Raw genomic sequence first — 18261 nt, 5'->3', positions numbered from 1 at the left:
CTAGCTTTCAGAAAAAACAACATCAGTCATCTACAGGATACATTTCAACAACAAGGATGAGAGTTACCTGAATCAAGTTCGCAAGACAATAATAATTAAAACTAAAAGTTGGAAACAAAATAAAACGTGCAGCAGCCAAAATCAACCAACTAAAAATTGTCATTCAATTCCTGAGACAGCGCTTCGATTTTTAAGGCCTTGTTTATACGCTAAAGTAAAACAATTACGCACATGTAAATGGGTCATTGTTTGAGGTCCGGCAAAATTTCCGGGAGATAGCCTATCCGGCAGTGCGCGGATCTAGGTGGGTTCCTCCTCCCCCGTAGATCTTTTTCTTGGGAAGTTGATCTTCAAATTAGTTTTCAAGGACGACCCTGCCTATGCCCCGGACAGTCCGGGGTTTTTTTGATGCGTGCCCGGGGTCCGTATTATTTGTTTTTGAGAGACTACCCCGGACGCCCCAGACAGCCCGCGCGGTCGCTTTTTATAGAATCGCTGACCGCGCGGGCTTTTTTCTAATTCATTGAAATACGTCCGGGGTAAATTTATGGCGCAAAAATTGGAGCCCCGGACATAGGTCCGGGGAAAAAGTTATTTTTTTCAGACCCCAGACATTTGCCCCGGACTGTCCGGGGCATAGGCAGGGTCGTTTTCAAGGTTGGCTTGGCTCAAATTTTTTCATCTACAGTATGCCACAAATTTTAGGCAATTTCTCAAAGGTTTTGAAAATGTTAATTTCATTAAAAAGCGCCGGGTTATTTTTTCATGAATCCCTTTAGAAGTTTTGCGGCGCATTTTTTTGCTTGAGAGTCAAGTAAACGATATAGCGCTTTCGCAGCATTAATCTTTGATACGCATTTTGGCGGGACGCTAGTGTGGCTAACTGACAGTAGGAGGTGTAGGTGTATGTAATTTCCAAAGTATCTGGAACAAGAAATTACTCCTTGGACATTTCTTATCAAAGAACAACATTGATGTAATCATTGGCACTGAAAGTCATCTCACAGCAAGCACAAAAAACTCTGAGTTCCTACCTACAACCTATTCTGCAGGAAAACGATAATTACAAGGTCTCAAAAGAAGGTTGTCTATTGCTCATTCCGACATTTTAAATTTTCTGGGGGTTTTGTTGTTTGGAATTGATTAACTAACAGTTAGGTAGGGTCAGGGTTGCTAGTAACGGCTTGTCACTGTGCCGGGTGCATACTCGGCGCCTTGGGCCCCGCAGGGTTGCTAGTAACGGCTCGAATTTCAGTCAGGTTAAAAGTCGATGTCGGAATGAGCAGTAGACAACCTTCTTTTGAGACCTTGTAATTATTGCTTCCCTATTCTGCAACCCGTGAGAACCGTGATGATGGCTACGGCGGCGTTATCATCATACATCATAAAAAGGAACTCATGATTGAGGAAATTCACATTCAAAGTTCTGATATTGTTGCAATAAAAATTACAACCTTTGAAAAACCTGTGATATTGTGTGCGTGTTACCGCTCCCCAAGCAACAAGAAAAATGAAAACAAACAAATACTTAGCAAATTGAACCAGCTACTTAGCAGATACAAAAATATCCCTATATGGCTTGCAGGTGACTTCAACCTTCCAGATATCGACTGGACCACAAACAGCATTGTTAGCAGCAAAAATACAGCAGAACTTAATGATGATTTTCTTGAGTTATTTGATAAACATAAGCTATCTCAACATGTCAATTTTACCACAAGAAAAGATGCATTATTAGACTTATTACTAACAAATCGACCAACTTTTCTAATACGATGCCTTCCAGTGGATGGTTTTGGCGATCATGATACGTGTGCACTTGCCGACATTGCCTGCCACCCACAAAAATACAAACCAACCCAACGTACAGTTCATTGCTGGAAACGCGCAAACCTCAACCAGCTCCGACAAGATATTGACACAGACATTAAAAATCTAATTTCAACCAACACTGTTGATACACCTGTTAATGTTATTTGGTCTAACTTCAAAAACATCATTATCAATGCACAAAAAATACATGTTCCTACTAAAAGTACATCAAAACGTTTCCACCAACCGTGGTTCAACAGACTGTGCAAACGAGCTTTATTTAAAAAGAAACGATTATATCGGTGTTACAAGGCCACCAGAAACCCTTCTGATTGGAAAAGGTACATCGAAGCCAAGAAAAAAGCTAGAAAAACTTGTGAAACCATAAAAAATGCTTATATAAAAGACAGTATAACTAGTGATGATGGCAAGAAAAACAAAAAACTCTTTAGCTATATCAAATCTACAAGGAATGATGTTATTGGTGTCTCACCTCTCGTTGACTCAAACAATGTTACCCATACTGTTGACAGTGAAATATCTGAAATTCTGAACAATCAATTCGCAAGTGCATTTTCTAAAGATGATGGCAATAACCCCGACGTGCAAGGCCCAAAAGGCTCAGACATATCAGACATTCTTTTTACTCGAAATGGTATCCAAAAATTGCTATCCGACATCAACCCCAAGAAAGCTTGTGGTCCCGATAATATCTCTGCCAGAATACTTTATGAATGCGCTGAAATTGTTCCTGATGCATTGGTACTTCTCTTCTCTGCATCCCTAAAGCAAGGAACAATTCCAAATGAATGACGACATGCTTTGGTTACTCCTTTATGATAAAGGTGGAAATAAAGATCGATCCAAAGCTGTAAACTACAGACCAATCAGTTTAACGTCCGTCACTTGTAAACTTATGGAGCACATTGTTCACAGTCACATCATGAAACATTTTGACAACGATAGAACTTTATCTGAAACACAGCATGGGTTTAGAAAATTTCGTTCTTGTGAGACACAACTGATTCAAACAATCAACACACTTTCAAAATCCCTGAATAATAGAAAACAAACAGACTCGATATTGTTGGATTTCAGTAAAGCCTGTCTCTTTTTTCACCCAAAAATGTGCTTTGATTCACTGAGGAAAGGAGAATGTTTCAATAAGATGTGTCAGCTAACACATGTAAAAGGAACAAAAAGAAATGCCGAAACCTACCCACAGAGAGAGAGAGAATATCAAAACAAATGGGATGTCAAAGAAAATCAGTACCAAAATGATTTTAAGGAACAACACTATCAGCATGACAACAGGGAATATGGATCTCAAGAAACCCATCAAAGGAATAACCAGAATACAAACAAAGAAATGGATTTTTTAGCTATTTTTCAAAAATTCAAAAAAGACTTAATGCTGGAGATCGATCAGAAAATATCCACACTGATGGACAAACAAGTGAGGAAGGAAATACCACTACAATACCAGTATCCTCAACGAATGATGTCCCCTCAGAACACCAACTGGGGAATAAACCCGTCAATGATCAACCCGTCTCGCTAAATTCATTTTCAATTTTAAACGTTCAAGGACTTAAACCACAAACAGTTCAATCAACAGTACCATATATCAAAGACAAGTTGATTGAGAATAACTTTTTATTTATGATTTTAACAGAAACTTGGCTCAGAGACCATAATGATGCTGAGTTACACATAGAAGGCTATGAAATATTTCGGTCCGACAGAAAAAGACCAAAGTCACGATTTGGAAGATGTAGTGGTGGTGTCGCTATATACATGAGAGAAGATATTTCATCACACTTCAAACAGACCGTTACACACTCAAATGGCGTTATCGAAGTCATCTGTCTGAGTTCGACTACATTGGATATCCAAATATGGGGAATATACCGACAGCCAGACGACTCATCAAACGGAAATCCATCTAAGAATGAAACAATTCAAACCAGTTATAGAGTTAATTAAATCAGAACTAGACAAAACTGAAGGAAAAACACCAGACATCTTCATAGCAGGTGATTTTAACCTGCCACACGCAAATTGGGACAGCAAGTGCTCAAACCCTGGGGCATCTACAGAGGAACAAAGAATGACTAGTGAAATATTCACTCTTATGAATGACCATAATCTGATTCAACACATTAGAGGAGCCACACACAAAGCAGGAAATACACTGGATTTAATGCTCACAAATAACCCTCTACTAATACACAGCTATGAATCAGCCCCATCACCAGATTACATATCCCATCACTCAATGATCAATGTTAAAATTCACTTTGATTTACACTCAAGTTTCCAAAAGGAGGATCCCTTTGTTGTGCGTAATGTATTTGATGAGTACAATTTTCATTCAAAAACAATAAACTGGGTATCAATCAAGGAAAAAAATGAAGGATAAATTGTGGACAGACCTTCATGATCAACCGACAGCTGACCAATTGTCAACAATCCACAGACTGGACCATAGACATAATTAAGGAATATGTACCAAAAACGAAAACCAAACACTAAAAAATTTCAAAAGATACCACGCGAGCGAAAGATTTTATTCAGAAAATACTGGACCATAGACATAATTAAGGAATATGTACCAAAACGAAAACCAAACACTAAAAAATTTCAGAAGATACACGCGAGCGAAAGATTTTATTCAGAAAAAGAAAAACAGTTTTAGAAAAATTCCACAGACCAATGATGAAAATGCAAAATCCAAACAAAAATTAATAGACATTGAAACTAAACTAAAGCTATCCTACGAATCAGAGAAGAAAAGCCAGGAAAGGAAGGCAACAGAATCAATAAAAAACAATGCTAAATTTTTTTATGCATATGCAAAAAAGCATAGTAAATCAAAATCCAAAGTTGGACCACTGCGTGACAAAAATAATTCTTTGATATATGATGCTGACCGTATTGCTAATATACTCCAAGACCAATACACATCGGTTTTCAGTGTACCATCGGAAAATGACGTCACTCATCCAACAATATGTCCAAACGTGCTAAAAGACATAGACTTTGACGAAAAAGATTTCATTGAAGCAATCTCAACATTGTCACCAAACTCTGCTCCAGGTCCTGATGGATTTCCTGCAATTTTGCTGAAAAATTATCGCAATATTCTGGAGGAACTGTCTGAACCATGGAGTAACAGAGGAGATTCACAAAAGAAATCATATCACACCAATATCAAAGGGTGGAGATCAAGGAGAGCCATCTAACTACAGGCCAGTATCACTTACGTCCCATCTCACCAAGGTGTTTGAAAAAATAGTTCGAAAGAAGATAGTCGAATTTATCAACAACAATGACTTGTTCAACCCAACACAGCATGGTTTCCGGGAAGGGCAATCATGCCTTAGTCAATTACTCAGCCACTATGACAGTATCCTATCAAAACTAGAAGAAGGATTGGATGTAGATGTTGTATATCTCGATTTTTCAAAAGCATTTGATAAAGTCGACCACGGATACTGCTATCAAAACTGAAATCTATTGGAATAACAGACAAACTACTTAAATGGATTAAGTCATTTCTTCAAGACAGAAACCAAGTAGTATTTGTAGACGGTCAAAAGTCGTACCAGGCAAAAATTCAATCAGGAGTACCTCAAGGATCGGTTCTTGGGCCATTATTCTTCATCATCATGATATCAGACATTGATGAAGGGACAACCAAAGCAGAACTTGCAAGTTTTGCTGATGACACACGAGTAAAGAAAGGAATCCAAACATCATTGACCAGTTTCACCTACAAAACGACCTTAACAATGTTTATCAATGGTCGACCATAAACAAAATGATGTTAAATGGAAAAAAGTTCGAGCATCTCCATTATGGAAACGGACCAGCCACCAGTTATTTCACAGGTGAAGGAAAGATAATCCAAACCAAATCTTCAACAAGGGATCTTGGTGTTACCATGTCAGACGATGCAAAATTCAACCAACATATTCTAACCATTGTAGAAAAAGTACAGATACTCATTGGTTGGATTCTGAGAACATTCCGCTCAAGAGAACATGATGTCATGCTCACTCTTTGGAAGTCTTTAGTCATACCACACATCGACAACTGTTCTCAACTATGGTCACCCAATGAAGTTAATCTGATCCAGCAGATCGAAGATCTCCAAAAATCATTCACAAGGAGGATTAAAAACCTACACAACCAAAACTATTGGGAAAGACTACAAACATTAAAACTAATCCTGGGACAATCACGTTCTATGCCAATCCCAGACAAGGAAGAAAATGTCACATACCACTAGTGAAAAGGGAGCCCTGGCAAAAAGTCATATACTCAAGTTTTAAAGTCCAAGGACCAAGGCTTTTCAACTCGCTGCCAAAACGTCTGAGGGATCTCACTGTGTGCAAGAAATTGAAATTCAAAACTGAGCTGGATAAATATCTTTTTACAGTTCCCGACGAGCCACTCGTGACTGGCTACACTATGATGAGACGAGCTGAAACAAACAGCATCATCAATATGAAAATTTACATCGGTCCTCACAGGATGGATGCGTAAAGATATTACGAAACAAGCTCAAGGTAACTCAAGGTAAGGTATGAGTTACTTGAGGAAACCCAGGGCGAAGGCACACAAAATGGCTGGCGAAATGGGTGGGAAATAAGGAGGTCAATCTTTATGGCGGGTCTTCTTTTTTTGCTTTGGTTTTAGGTCAGTTTTTTTGGTTTTTCTTAAAGATATACCGTAAGTTGGTCTAATCTCGACATCCGTCTTCTAATTTCGACACCCTTCTTTAGAGATAGGAATAATATGAAAGTCGGAATCGGTGATTGAAAAAAAGATTTATCCTCCCTTAGACTAAGCAAATGAAATAATTTTGACCTTTTTTTAATTTTCAGCTCTAGAAAAGGGTGTCGAATTTAGAGGAGGGATGTCGACATTAGACCAAGTTACGGTATCATAGTAATTGGTTATCAAAGTAATCAATTGGTTATCAAAGTTGTCAAAGTTATCGAAAGTAATCAATAACAATCAAAGTACTCGAACGGTTATCGAGTCTTTGAAGGGTTGTTAAGAAAGTGATCGAAGACTCACAATTTTTTTGAAATTTTGGTACTCTAAATTCGATTGTTAATCGATAAATGGTCGTTCGATTACTTCGATATTATCGATTACTTCGATAATCGAATTAATTGATTAGTACCGTCTGGATATATAATCAAATGCAATCAAATGTAATCTAAGCAAATTGATCAGCAAATCCTGGGTAATATTCAAATACAACTCACTTGTGTTTGACAAGGGGATCACATTTAACCTATTGTGTTCAATTGATTTGACGTTCAATTTGTTTGATCGACACCTTACGACCGTCTAGACATATGTCCAGACGGTGTCAATCGAACAACTTTGAACAAAAATCGCAATCGAACCAATCGAACGTAATCGAATGCGATCGAATAATTGCGATTCGATTGTCGAACGTAATCGAATCTCAATCGAACGGCCGATTCCTGGGTAATATTCGATTGCGTTCGAGTAAGGTTAGATTGGTTCGATTGATTGTTGACTATGTTCGATTGGTTCAATTGATTGTCAATTACATTGGATTAATCTTCGATTTCGTTCGATTACAATTATGTACGATGAGTTTGATTGCGATTAAATTAAATTGGATCACTCTGTTAAGAGCTTCTTAGCGAGGACGGCCGAGCGCTTAAGTACCATACTAAAGCGAATAAAATCGAATACAATCGAACTTAATCGAATACAATCGAACGTAATCGAAGCAATCGAACAGCAAATCCTGGGTAATATTCGATTGCGATTCGATTGCGTTCGACAATTGAATTGCAATTATTCGATTGCGTTCAATTGCGTTCGATTGATTCGGCGTTCGATTCGTTCGATTGACACCGTCTGGATATGTACATTTTGTGTCCGGTGTTTCTGTAAAAAAAAGTCTGGTGCATCGGTAGAGTTTATTCTATTCATTTTCCAAGAAACCCTAACAGAGGAAGGAGACAGTTTTTATTGATCATGATATTGTACAGTCACCCCTTTTTACTCCTTATTCTCATGCATTTGCTCTAAAAAATAGTCTAAAACTGTCTATTAAAACATAAAAAATAGTCCAACATTTTTTTTTTTGAACATTTTGAATATATTTACTACCCAGGTGAGGTAGAAGGGACACCCCTTTTAGAAACTTAATTCTAATAAAAATACAGAGGTCGACCTAAGAAAAAATATACATATATAACCGTAAAAACTATAAACTTTGTTTGATATTTACATTTAAAAAATAGCCTTATTAGCTACAGGATTTATAAATATAAAACCAGTTACATCTGAGAAAAAAAAAAATAAAATAATTAAATAATAATAATAATAATAATAATAATAACAATATTTCTAAATCTCGTACAAGCTCATGCAGATAACAAAAGAGAAATTTTTCAATTCTTTGAGTTTAAGTTCTGAAAGATTATCGTCGGAAAAGATACGTTGAAGCTCATTCCATTGGTTTGAGGAAATCCTTGTGAAAGAGTGCAATCCATAGTTAGTGTTGACATTGGGTCGAAAAATTAATTCAATGATTTTATCTCTAGTTCCAATCTCATGTTGGGTTTTCATGAATTTTAAAGTGTTTAGGGATTCCAGAGGAAGATTTTGGTTGAAATATTTATGAACATACATAATGTTCATAACTTTGACTTGATCAAAGATATTGAGAAGTCCTAGATTAGCTAGAAGAGGATTGGCAGATACCATAGGGCCATTGAAGGTCATGATTCTGGCCGCAATATTTTGAAGAGTTTGGATTCTGTGGGTTGTTGTATTGTCACGCAAAGCCCAGATTTGAGCAGCTATCCAACTATTTTGAGAAAAAAATACCAAACACCATGGTGAAGGAGTATTACAATAAACAACTGTAAACAAAAAGATCTAACAGAAGAATACATATGGAAAAATTGGGAAAAATACCTACTACATTCATTTCAGAATATCATAATGTCTAACAACATATCAACACAGCCAAAGCCAAAGGAACTCCCCAGCATCGTCACTGCGAAACCGAAATTTTTTTTATATCCGACTCCCGTCACGACTTTTCTTCGCCGAGAACCGACGGACTCGGGCCGTGAAATTATTTACGACGGCCGGGAAACTTGAGTGGTTGACTCCCCTTACTGTTTACATCTTTTTTAAATGAGCTAGCAAAGAAGACTTTAGCAAAAGCATGATAGATTTTATTTTTCCGCGAAATTGACGCGGGAAATAGAAAGAAAAGTACTTTCGTTTTCGAAATTCAAAAAAACATGGCTACCTTTGGCAATGAGAATGTAACGAAGTCGTAGGTAGATACACTTCGTTTTTTGATCGTCAAAATAGTTGTGTTTATTCTAGATGAAAATTTCTTCATTCCTTGGTACTTCTCAATGATTCTGATCTTCTTTTTTAACCAGGTTTGGGCAGTGGGTTTACCAATCGACGGTATATCAAATCCAAAATTTTGAGGGGCGACCAAGCTGCCAAGGTTCGATTCCCACTCATGAATCACAACGGTTCACTTGGCAAGTGAACAAACCTTCGCCCGGGTCAACCCATGCCATGTGAGGGGAATTGGGTAGTCAGTTCAAGGTGCTGACGGGATGCTTACTCAAAGCATCTATAGTTGCGAGAATGGGCTCCCAGAGCCTCCTGTAACTCAACCATAATAGATAGAGGGGAAGGGTCTAATCTTTATTGCCCAAACGCAAACAATGACACATTGAGACCTCCTGCATATGTTAAATGTTAATTGCAGCTGTTACTTAAGTAATCAAGACTGAATATCCAAGAGCTTCTCTTACCTATTTCCATCATATTGGATGATATTTTCGTAAATGGACAAATCATAAGGTTGAAAACTAAGGAACAGATCATGTGTTTTTTAAAAATACCTATATATTTGTATGGACTCGAATTGAGTTACGTTCTTCCAGAGGTAATTGTAGATATTCAGTTTTTTTATACTTTGACAGTTAGTCACACTAGGAAATCTAGCTTTCAGAAAAAACAACATCAGTCATATACAGGATGTATTTGCACAACAAGGATGAGAGTTACCTGAATCAAGTTCGCAAGACAATTAATTAAAACTTGAAAGTTTGAAACAAATAAAACGTGCAGCAGTCAAAATCAACCAACCAAAATTTGTTATTCAACTCCCGAGACAGCGCTTCGATTTTTAAGGCCTGGTTTATAATAATTCCGCACATGTAAATGGGTCATTATTTGAGGTCCGGCAAAATTTCCGGTAAACAGCCTACCCGGTGGTGCGCGGATCTAGGTGGGTTCCGCCTCCCCCGTAGATCTTTTTCTTGGGAAGTTGATCTTCAAATTAGTTTTCAAGGTTGGCTTGGCTCAAATTTTTTCATCTATGGCTCAAATTTTAGGTAATTTCTCAAAGTTTTTGAAAATGTTAATTTCATTAAAAAGCGCCGGGTTATTTTTTTCATGAATCCCTTTAAAAGTTTTGCGCCGCAATTTTTTGCTTGAGAGTCAAGTAAACGATATAGCGCTTTCGCAGCATTAATCTTTGATATGCATTTTGGCGGGACGCTAGTGTGACTAACTGTTTGATGGATCTCAATTTCATCATTTTTTTTTCTCCATTTCTTATAACAAACTTGATAATGATACACACAAGTGTTGCGCGTAAGCCAAATCGCGTATTACGAACAACCTCTAAATTGGTATAGGAGAAAAAAAATCGAAATTCAAAATGGCGGCCAAGCCCATGCTGAACTTTTTGATAAATAACGAGATTGCTCACGGGAATTTTTTGACCCGCATTCCGCGCGATCGTGTTTAATCGCCCGCACGTGTACGCTCTGTGAATTCTGTCTGCTGTATATGGGTACTGTATACTAGAAAAAGCTCCTCTCTTCATTCTTTTGAGAATTCAAGGAGATTAGAGAGTGTCGTAACCCCCCAGATGGAAATTCTAATTTTAAAGGCACTAGCAGGGTTTACAACCCGTTTGCTGCAGTCCCACTAAAGACTAAAGAGTCCTGAAAATCCCCTGAAAATCTCGATGAGGCTCCCGCCTGTTGGAAATGATCTAAAATCATTTGTTTAAGAAGTTAAATGAAATTATAAAGGTCATGGCAAATAAAGACATAGTATTGTTAATCATTATTCGATAACTATATCATCTTAAGTGGCTGAGTGGATAAGGCGTTGAACCGGCAGATATGAGAAAGTCATTTTTGAGAGTTCGAATCCTATACGGTGCGTTGAAGTTTGTGTTATTTTGCCAGCATTGACCAACCTTTTTCTGTTTTTATGAGCTCTTACTTATTGATATTTTTGGAAATTCCCGTTATATTTTTAAGAAACAAAAATTTTATAAGTAGTGTCACCTCAGTGCAGTTTGACTCAAGTACAGTATTTCAAAATGGATCAGGTTGGTTAGTGGGTGGAGAGTCAAGAGTCAAGAGTTATGACTTTCCCTTCTCTTGAAAATCAAGTATTCCAAAACTTTGAACTAAAAAAATTGCATAAAAATCGACTTTCGTCTTTTTTTATTATCTTACAAACACTTTTTTCGAAACCACAAGTGAAAAGAAAAGCAGATAAAAATGATTGACAGGTCTAAAAAATGATTGACAGGTGCAGGTTTGCTCGCGCGGGTTAGAAATTCCCGTGAGCAATCTCGTTATTTATCAGCATGTCATGCTGATAACTATCAAAAGTCTTCATTTTTCAATCAGCTAATGCAGCTCAATAAATCAATGAAATAATTTGAAATAAAAAGTAAACAAACCTCGAATCTTTCATGAATCCAAATAAATAAAAGTATTCATCTAAAGTGAAGATTACATTTCAAAATAAAACGATTTCCAAACCAAAATAAAGTCAGTGTCTGCCAACTAAAAACTTCTCTGCGGGGTCACTGTGTGGAATTATCGGACACAGGTGTTCGTAACGTTATGAATTGATTGAATGTATGTTCAAACTGAAAAATAAATTTGATACAAATTGATCTAAGTTGATAAATTACAAATTTGATTGAAAAACTTACTTTAGAAAATTTGAGTTGACAAAGCCTTGATATAAAATAAAGTTTAGAAAATATTAGCTTACCAGCCTGCCAAATGTGAATTGATATGTGAAAATAATTCCAAATGGTTCAATGTAAATGTATATGTAAATGTTCAAATGATCAATGCAAATGTTCAAATTGAATGTAGAAAACTTGATTGACAAATTTATTCACTGAGTTCTTGGAAACATTCTGATCCCTTCATACCACACTCACGCCTTATGATATGTGATTGAATGAGAGTGAAAAAAGCTGAAAAGTGAGATCTGATATGCGAGCTCTCGAATGCTCACGGGAGACATTAATTGATAAATATAAAAAACTAATTGACAAATGACGTCATAATGACCTATGCGTATAATAAATTATTTTTTTTAATTGCTTTTCTTATAAATAAATAATATCTTTTGCACGTTCGTGCTACACACTGGCAAGGAGTTACGACTTCAGACTTTAGATTCCAATTCTTGTATAGGCTGCAACTACACTGCCAAATGATCTGTATTACAAAGACTTCCAAATGGGTCCATAAGTTAAGAAAATGAGATTATCATCTAGCACGGGGGTTTTGTTTTTAAGAACAAACTTCAAAATAAAATTGTTACTTGTTACTTAAAATATCACTTACTTACATAATTCATAATTATGATATAACACCCATTTCTTAAATAAATGGCCTCTTAAAGTCTTTTATGTTTGCCGCAAGAAGGAAGAAAGATATAATTTGACCCCCAGTTTGTTCTCTCTTTTTCTAGCCATTTCCTGCGTGTTAGTGTAAACACAACTTTAATCCGGGGAAATGAAGCGTTTTCATTGGTCTAAAATCACGGATGGTCACGTGAGCAGAATTTTTATCCAGGGAAATGCCGTGGCCGCAATGTTTTGCTTTAGTGAGATTGACCATTTTGTTGTTTAGATTTGAGCGGGCGAAATTTCTGTACAAACCAAAATATGGCTTCGTTGGAATACCAGTTGAAACATTTGTGTACACCGCATAGCTGTCAACTTCGCCTCACAAAAATGTGGGAGAGCTTCAAGTCAGAAAAATTTTCCCCGATAATCCAATTTTTCTGAATAAAAAAATCAGGAAATCAAGGGAATTTTCCTGCAAAAACCTATTTTATCGGAATTTTTTTCGGGAAATCGGGGAAATCAGGGAATTTTTCGTCCTAATTTTCCAAATTCAGGAAATTTTGCCATTCCGCTTTTTCAAAATCTGAATTTCTTTTCAGGAAATCGGAAAAAGTTTGGAAATGTGGGAGATGCGGGAGAAAATCCTGAAAATGCGTGAGATTTGGCTGAATTTTTTTCCCGCGGGAGAAAACGGGGGCATGCGGGAGTCTCCCACCCAATGCGGCTATGATACCGTAAGTTGGTCTAATGTCAACATCTCTCTTCTAATTTTGACATCCCTCTTTTGAGATAGGAATAATAGGAAGGTCGAAATCACTGATGGACTGATTGCTAAGCAAAGAAAATTATTTTCACCAGCTTCTTAGAACATCTTGCGCTAATGTTTTTAACTTTTTATTTTATTTTATCCTTTATGTTTAAAATCACGAAAATGTACGTAATGTATTATGTGAATAGAACAGTAGAAAATACAACTTTTTTATTTTCCTTTTTTTTGCAAAAGTTCTAGAAATGAAAATAAAGGTATAATGATATTTGAATACTATCCACTGATGATCCGCGGCACTATCGTAAAGCTAAATTCGCTTCGCGTACTCTTCGCTTGAGAAAATGATTGACAGATTGAAGTTTTTCACCTTTGCGGGAGCTTGCTGGTGTTCTGCAAGCGTACTCGGCTCAATCCTCGGACCGCGCTAAAAATGGTAGACTGACAGTTAGTCACACTAGGAAATTAAGCTTTCAGAAAAAACAACATCAGTCATCTACAGGATGTATTTGCAACAACAAGGATTAGAGTTACCTGAATCAAGTTCGCAAGACAATTAATTAAAACTTTGAAACAAAATAGTTGATAGTTAAAAGTTTGAAACAAAATAAAACGTGCAGCAGCCAAAATCAACCAACCAAAATTTCTTATTCAATTCCAGAGACAGCACTTCAATTTTTAAGGCCTTGTTTATACACTAAGGCCAAAAAAAAAAGTAGTTTTGTTTCCGGAAATGCGGGTGACGAAAAAAAATCTCACCCGGGCGGCCGGAAAATATTTTTTTTTTTCAATTTTCCTAAAAAAACTCTAATTGACGTGTACGAAAAAATAATCCAGGTTCGATGTCTCTTTACTTGAAAAAACGAAATTTTAAGAAGAAGCTGTACTCTAAGGTAATTCTATTCACAACAACATAAAACAGGAAAGTAGAAAACATTTGTGACAGAAGATTTTCTTTTCAAACACAAGTGACATACGTAAATCTTTGAATACAATCGTTAAATGGATCGTAAAATCGTAAAATGGAAAATAAACTCTTTATAAATCTTTGAATACAATCGTTAAATGGATCATAAAATTGTAAAATGGAAAATAAACTCTTTATGTATCTTTTTTATTGCGACGAGCTCGCTGTTTTTTTCTATTTGCGGCCGGGTGAGATATATTTTTTCCAAAAAAAAGTTCACCTGGCCGATTTCCGGAAACAAGACTACTTTTTTTTTTGGCCTAAAGTAAAAACAATTCCGCACATGTAAATGGGTCAGTGTTTGAGGTCCGGCAAAATTTCCGGGAAATAGCCTATCCAGCAGTGTGCGGATCTAGGTGGGTTCCGTTTCCCCCGTAGATCTTTTTCTTGGGAAGTTGATCTTCAAATTAGTTCTCAAGGTTGGCTTGGCTCAGATTTTTTCATCTATGGCTCAAATTTTAACCAATTATACTTACTTACTTCAGTATACTTCAGTTTGATTTGATGATATTCATCTGTCCAGCTCGTTGAGCCCAACACGTATTATTTGATCGACAAGAGCATTTGATTCAGCCAATCTTGTTTGTCGCGACGTAGTGTGAGGTTCGTCGGGTATAGAGCACAGATATTTATCGAGTCGTTTCTTGAAGGAATCTTTTGAACAGCCAGTGATATTTCGTATGTCAGAGGGAATACTGTTGAAGAGTTTTGGACCCTGTACAGCTAAGCTCTCGCAAATAAATTTGCGAAAGCTACTTCGTTCGATTGTTCGTAGTTCGCATTTTCGACCATGACGGCTTGTAGTTGAAGACGAGACACCACCTTTTACAGTGCCATCTCCTTCAGTGTGGCTGAAATTTGGTACTATACCCTCTAGTATCGACCAAATATAAACAATTTCTCATAGTTTTTGAGAATGTTAGTTTCATTAAAAAGCGCCGGGTTATTTTTTCATGAATCCTTTTAGAAGTTTTGCCGTGCAAAAGTGTGCTATGTGACTAACTGACTGAGCTGTGATAGATTATTTAGGTGGAAGTTGTTGGAATGTTTATACAAGGCTATTGACAGAAAATCGTTTGTTTTATTGTCAATGATGACAGTGCGGTTATTAATTTTGTTAGATCTGACAAATTGATGTTTGTAAGTGCACTTTATAGGTTTGATTCCCATTGAAGAATTTTATATTCTGGTTTTCATGTTATTAGATGCTGTTTTAGAGCTTTAGCCTGTCTAATAAATAAACAGTGCGTCACAAAGAGCAATATTTCGATCGCACAGAAGCGCTTCCAGGCTGCATCGTTTGAGGCGTGCGATAGCACGCGCACACCTCCACACACACCTAAAATCTTTGAGGAGAGTGATTAATCACACGCCATAAATTTGGATTTTACTACTTAAAGTTATGCATAGCACTCCTTATCACACGCCTAAAGTACTTTTTAGGAGTGCGATTGACCACACGCCTGGAATTTTCAAATGACAAAGCCTGCGCTTCAAAACACCAGCTTTTTTCAAGTTTTGCCTTGTTTACCCATACGCTTCAATCTCGCGTAGGATTAGGGGTCAAGACTAGAACCCCCAATACAAGACATTTGCCTGACCGAAAAAAAATCATCATCAATTTCGTTAATAGTCAGAATCGTTTACTCACTGGAAATGCGTAACTTTTTGAAGAATTTTTTTTTTCAGTTGTGCTTAATTTTAAAAATAACGAAGATGAAAAGTTACCATCAATTCCGCGTGTAAAAGAAGGTATTCCGACTAGTCTACGAAAAGTGCGCTCGCGCGGCGAATAGAATATCTTACAAATTAATATATGCATAAAACTGACAAAATCCTTTCTTTTTTATGCTTAGGTGACATCACCATCGATCCTGAATTGACGATGGAGAACCTAATTTGGCAATGCATAAAAATTTTATTACAAGTGGCCGAGAAAGTTTGAGTGACGCAAAAATTGTGCGATAAACGAAGCGCTAGAAAAACGCCCACTAAAAATTTAACTTAGGAATTTATTGAATATTTCACTAATGAAGTATCAAACTTTTTGTTTTTTGTAATTATTATAAATTCATAGTTTTTAAATACCATTTTTCGAAAGTCAAAGCACAATTAAAGTGCATTTAAGATGAATTGGTGGACAGGCGTTTTGTATGTCCCGAGATCGGAAATTTGTTTGTTTGAATGTTTGGGAAATCAAAAAGACAACTTTTGTAAGGATGTTGAGTTTTGTTTATATGGCACTCTGTGACGGACTGATAAAGAGGGATGTTGAAATCAGAAGAGGGATGTCGACATTAGACAAACTTACGGTAGCCATTTTGTAGATATTCATTCTGGATATTTGTGATTTTTCTTGTCCTTTTGTTTTGTGAGTTTTGTTCTCTGTGTTTCCATTTGATTAGTTGAAAGGTTTCATGGTTTCATACCTCTGGACTATCTATTATATATATTTCTCAGTTTGAACCTCAAGAGATTTTTTGGTTTAGAGATGTTAGGCTAAACCAATCTAGCCAACCAGGGTGCAATACACAGTGCTGATGAGTTCCAATAAGGACAAAACTGGACGAAATGCAAAAGCTGCTCTGCCACCCTTTATGAAATATCCCAAGTGAATAGTTGGACAGAAATTTTTATTTCTTCACATGAATGTATGTACTTATAATGATGAAAGCTTCAACACTCGTGAGAGGAGATAAAGATATATGCAATGTTGAGGCTTTCCTCCCTCTTGAGACAGTAAAGCTTGGCTCCAAAGGAATCAATAAAGAATTCTGTACAGTAGGAAATTTCCTTTCTGGCCACTATTTCTCTTGTTTTTAACCACAAGTGATTTTGTGGTTAAGAGATGCTGGCTAAACTGATTCTTCTATATACATAATCAAATTTCCTCATTTTTTACAATTTTACAGTAAATTCTTCCCAAATAAAAATTGATTTACATTAAAAAAATTCTCTAAACTGCAAATTTTAGATATTGGATGATTGATTTTTTATTGTATATATTTTATAATTTAGTTTATAATTAGTTTTTTTATAATAAATAAAAATATATAACTTTCACTTTACAATTTTAAATTTACTTTCATTTCGAAATCAATTTGAAAATAGTTTTCATAGTGGGCAGCACCCCTCCAACCCCCACCTGAATAAAGTCACCCCCACCTGCATAGGGTAACCCCCACCTGAAAAATGCTACCAACCCAACCCCCACCTTCTTGGACCACCCCCACCTAAATTCTGAAAAGTTTCCAACCCCCACCTGAAAAAGGTTTTTGACTGTTTTAACAATTTTGAGGGTAAGCAAGGTTAATCACTTGAAAATAATTTCTATGCTTTTTATACTTCATACATCTTTTGTTATAATTATTAGACTTGGGAAGAAATAGATTTTTACTGTCAATGTATATGTTTATGATGAGCAGGGTTGAAAGAAAGTTTTTGAGTCAAAATAAGAAAACTAGTAAATAAACTCTCCAACCCCCACCTGAAAAAAGTCACCCCCACCTGTATAGGGTAACCCCCACCTAAGATTTGTGAGCAGGCTAACCCCCACCTGCTTAAATTTTTCTGAAAACCTCCAACCCCCCCCTAAAGTTAGGGGGGGGTTCCCACTATGCAGTTTTGTTTTCAAAATGACTTTAAAAACAAACGAAAACAAATTTTTTCTTAGCATCCGAGCATGAAAGGTAAAATGTTGAGAGGGAAGTACACATTTTTTTATAAGAACAAACTTTAAAAAACAGGATAAGAACATAAGGCTTTGATGGCCAACATTTGGGGAAGCAGGAACTTTTGCATGAGAAATCCAATTTTCATATATTGGGTGAGAGCGTAAAGAAATGGGTGAGTAGGCCATATTTTAGATAAGCAGTAGCGTCTGCTGTTGGCCGAAAAGTGCACTTTTTCTAGTACTTTTCCACTAAAAAGGCTGTTTTTTAATACCTAAATTTTAGTGATTCCAGGAAGGACAGCCTCCAATAACCAGACGCAAAA

General features: G+C 36.5%; 2 protein-coding genes across 2 annotated transcripts; both read left to right on the top strand.

The window, feature by feature from the left end:
* Positions 1–1398: 1398 nt before the first annotated feature.
* On the top strand, positions 1399–2625 carry LOC136799196 (uncharacterized). Its single transcript, XM_067055882.1, has one exon. It carries the CDS (start codon positions 1399–1401, stop codon positions 2623–2625), a length of 1227 nt encoding a protein of 408 aa, XP_066911983.1.
* Positions 2626–5635: 3010 nt separating this feature from the next.
* Positions 5636–6106, top strand: LOC136799195 (uncharacterized). The gene has a single exon (XM_067055881.1). The coding sequence runs from the start codon at positions 5636–5638 to the stop codon at positions 6104–6106; it is 471 nt and encodes a 156-aa protein (XP_066911982.1).
* The last annotated feature ends 12155 nt before the right edge of the window (positions 6107–18261 follow it).

This window comes from Clytia hemisphaerica, unplaced genomic scaffold, assembly GCF_902728285.1.
Source record: "Clytia hemisphaerica strain Z4C2 unplaced genomic scaffold, Clytia hemisphaerica genome assembly, whole genome shotgun sequence".
NCBI classification, from domain to species: domain Eukaryota; kingdom Metazoa; phylum Cnidaria; class Hydrozoa; order Leptothecata; family Clytiidae; genus Clytia; species Clytia hemisphaerica.
The sequence above is the reverse complement of the archived record's forward strand: the minus strand, read 5'-3'. Positions and strand labels throughout refer to the sequence as shown.

Bases quoted from the DNA above. Each gene is read 5' to 3' on its own strand.
- LOC136799196 (XM_067055882.1), top strand. From the start codon at position 1,399: ATGATTGAGGAAATTCACATTCAAAGTTCTGATATTGTTGCAATAAAA.
- LOC136799195 (XM_067055881.1), top strand. From the start codon at position 5,636: ATGATGTTAAATGGAAAAAAGTTCGAGCATCTCCATTATGGAAACGGA.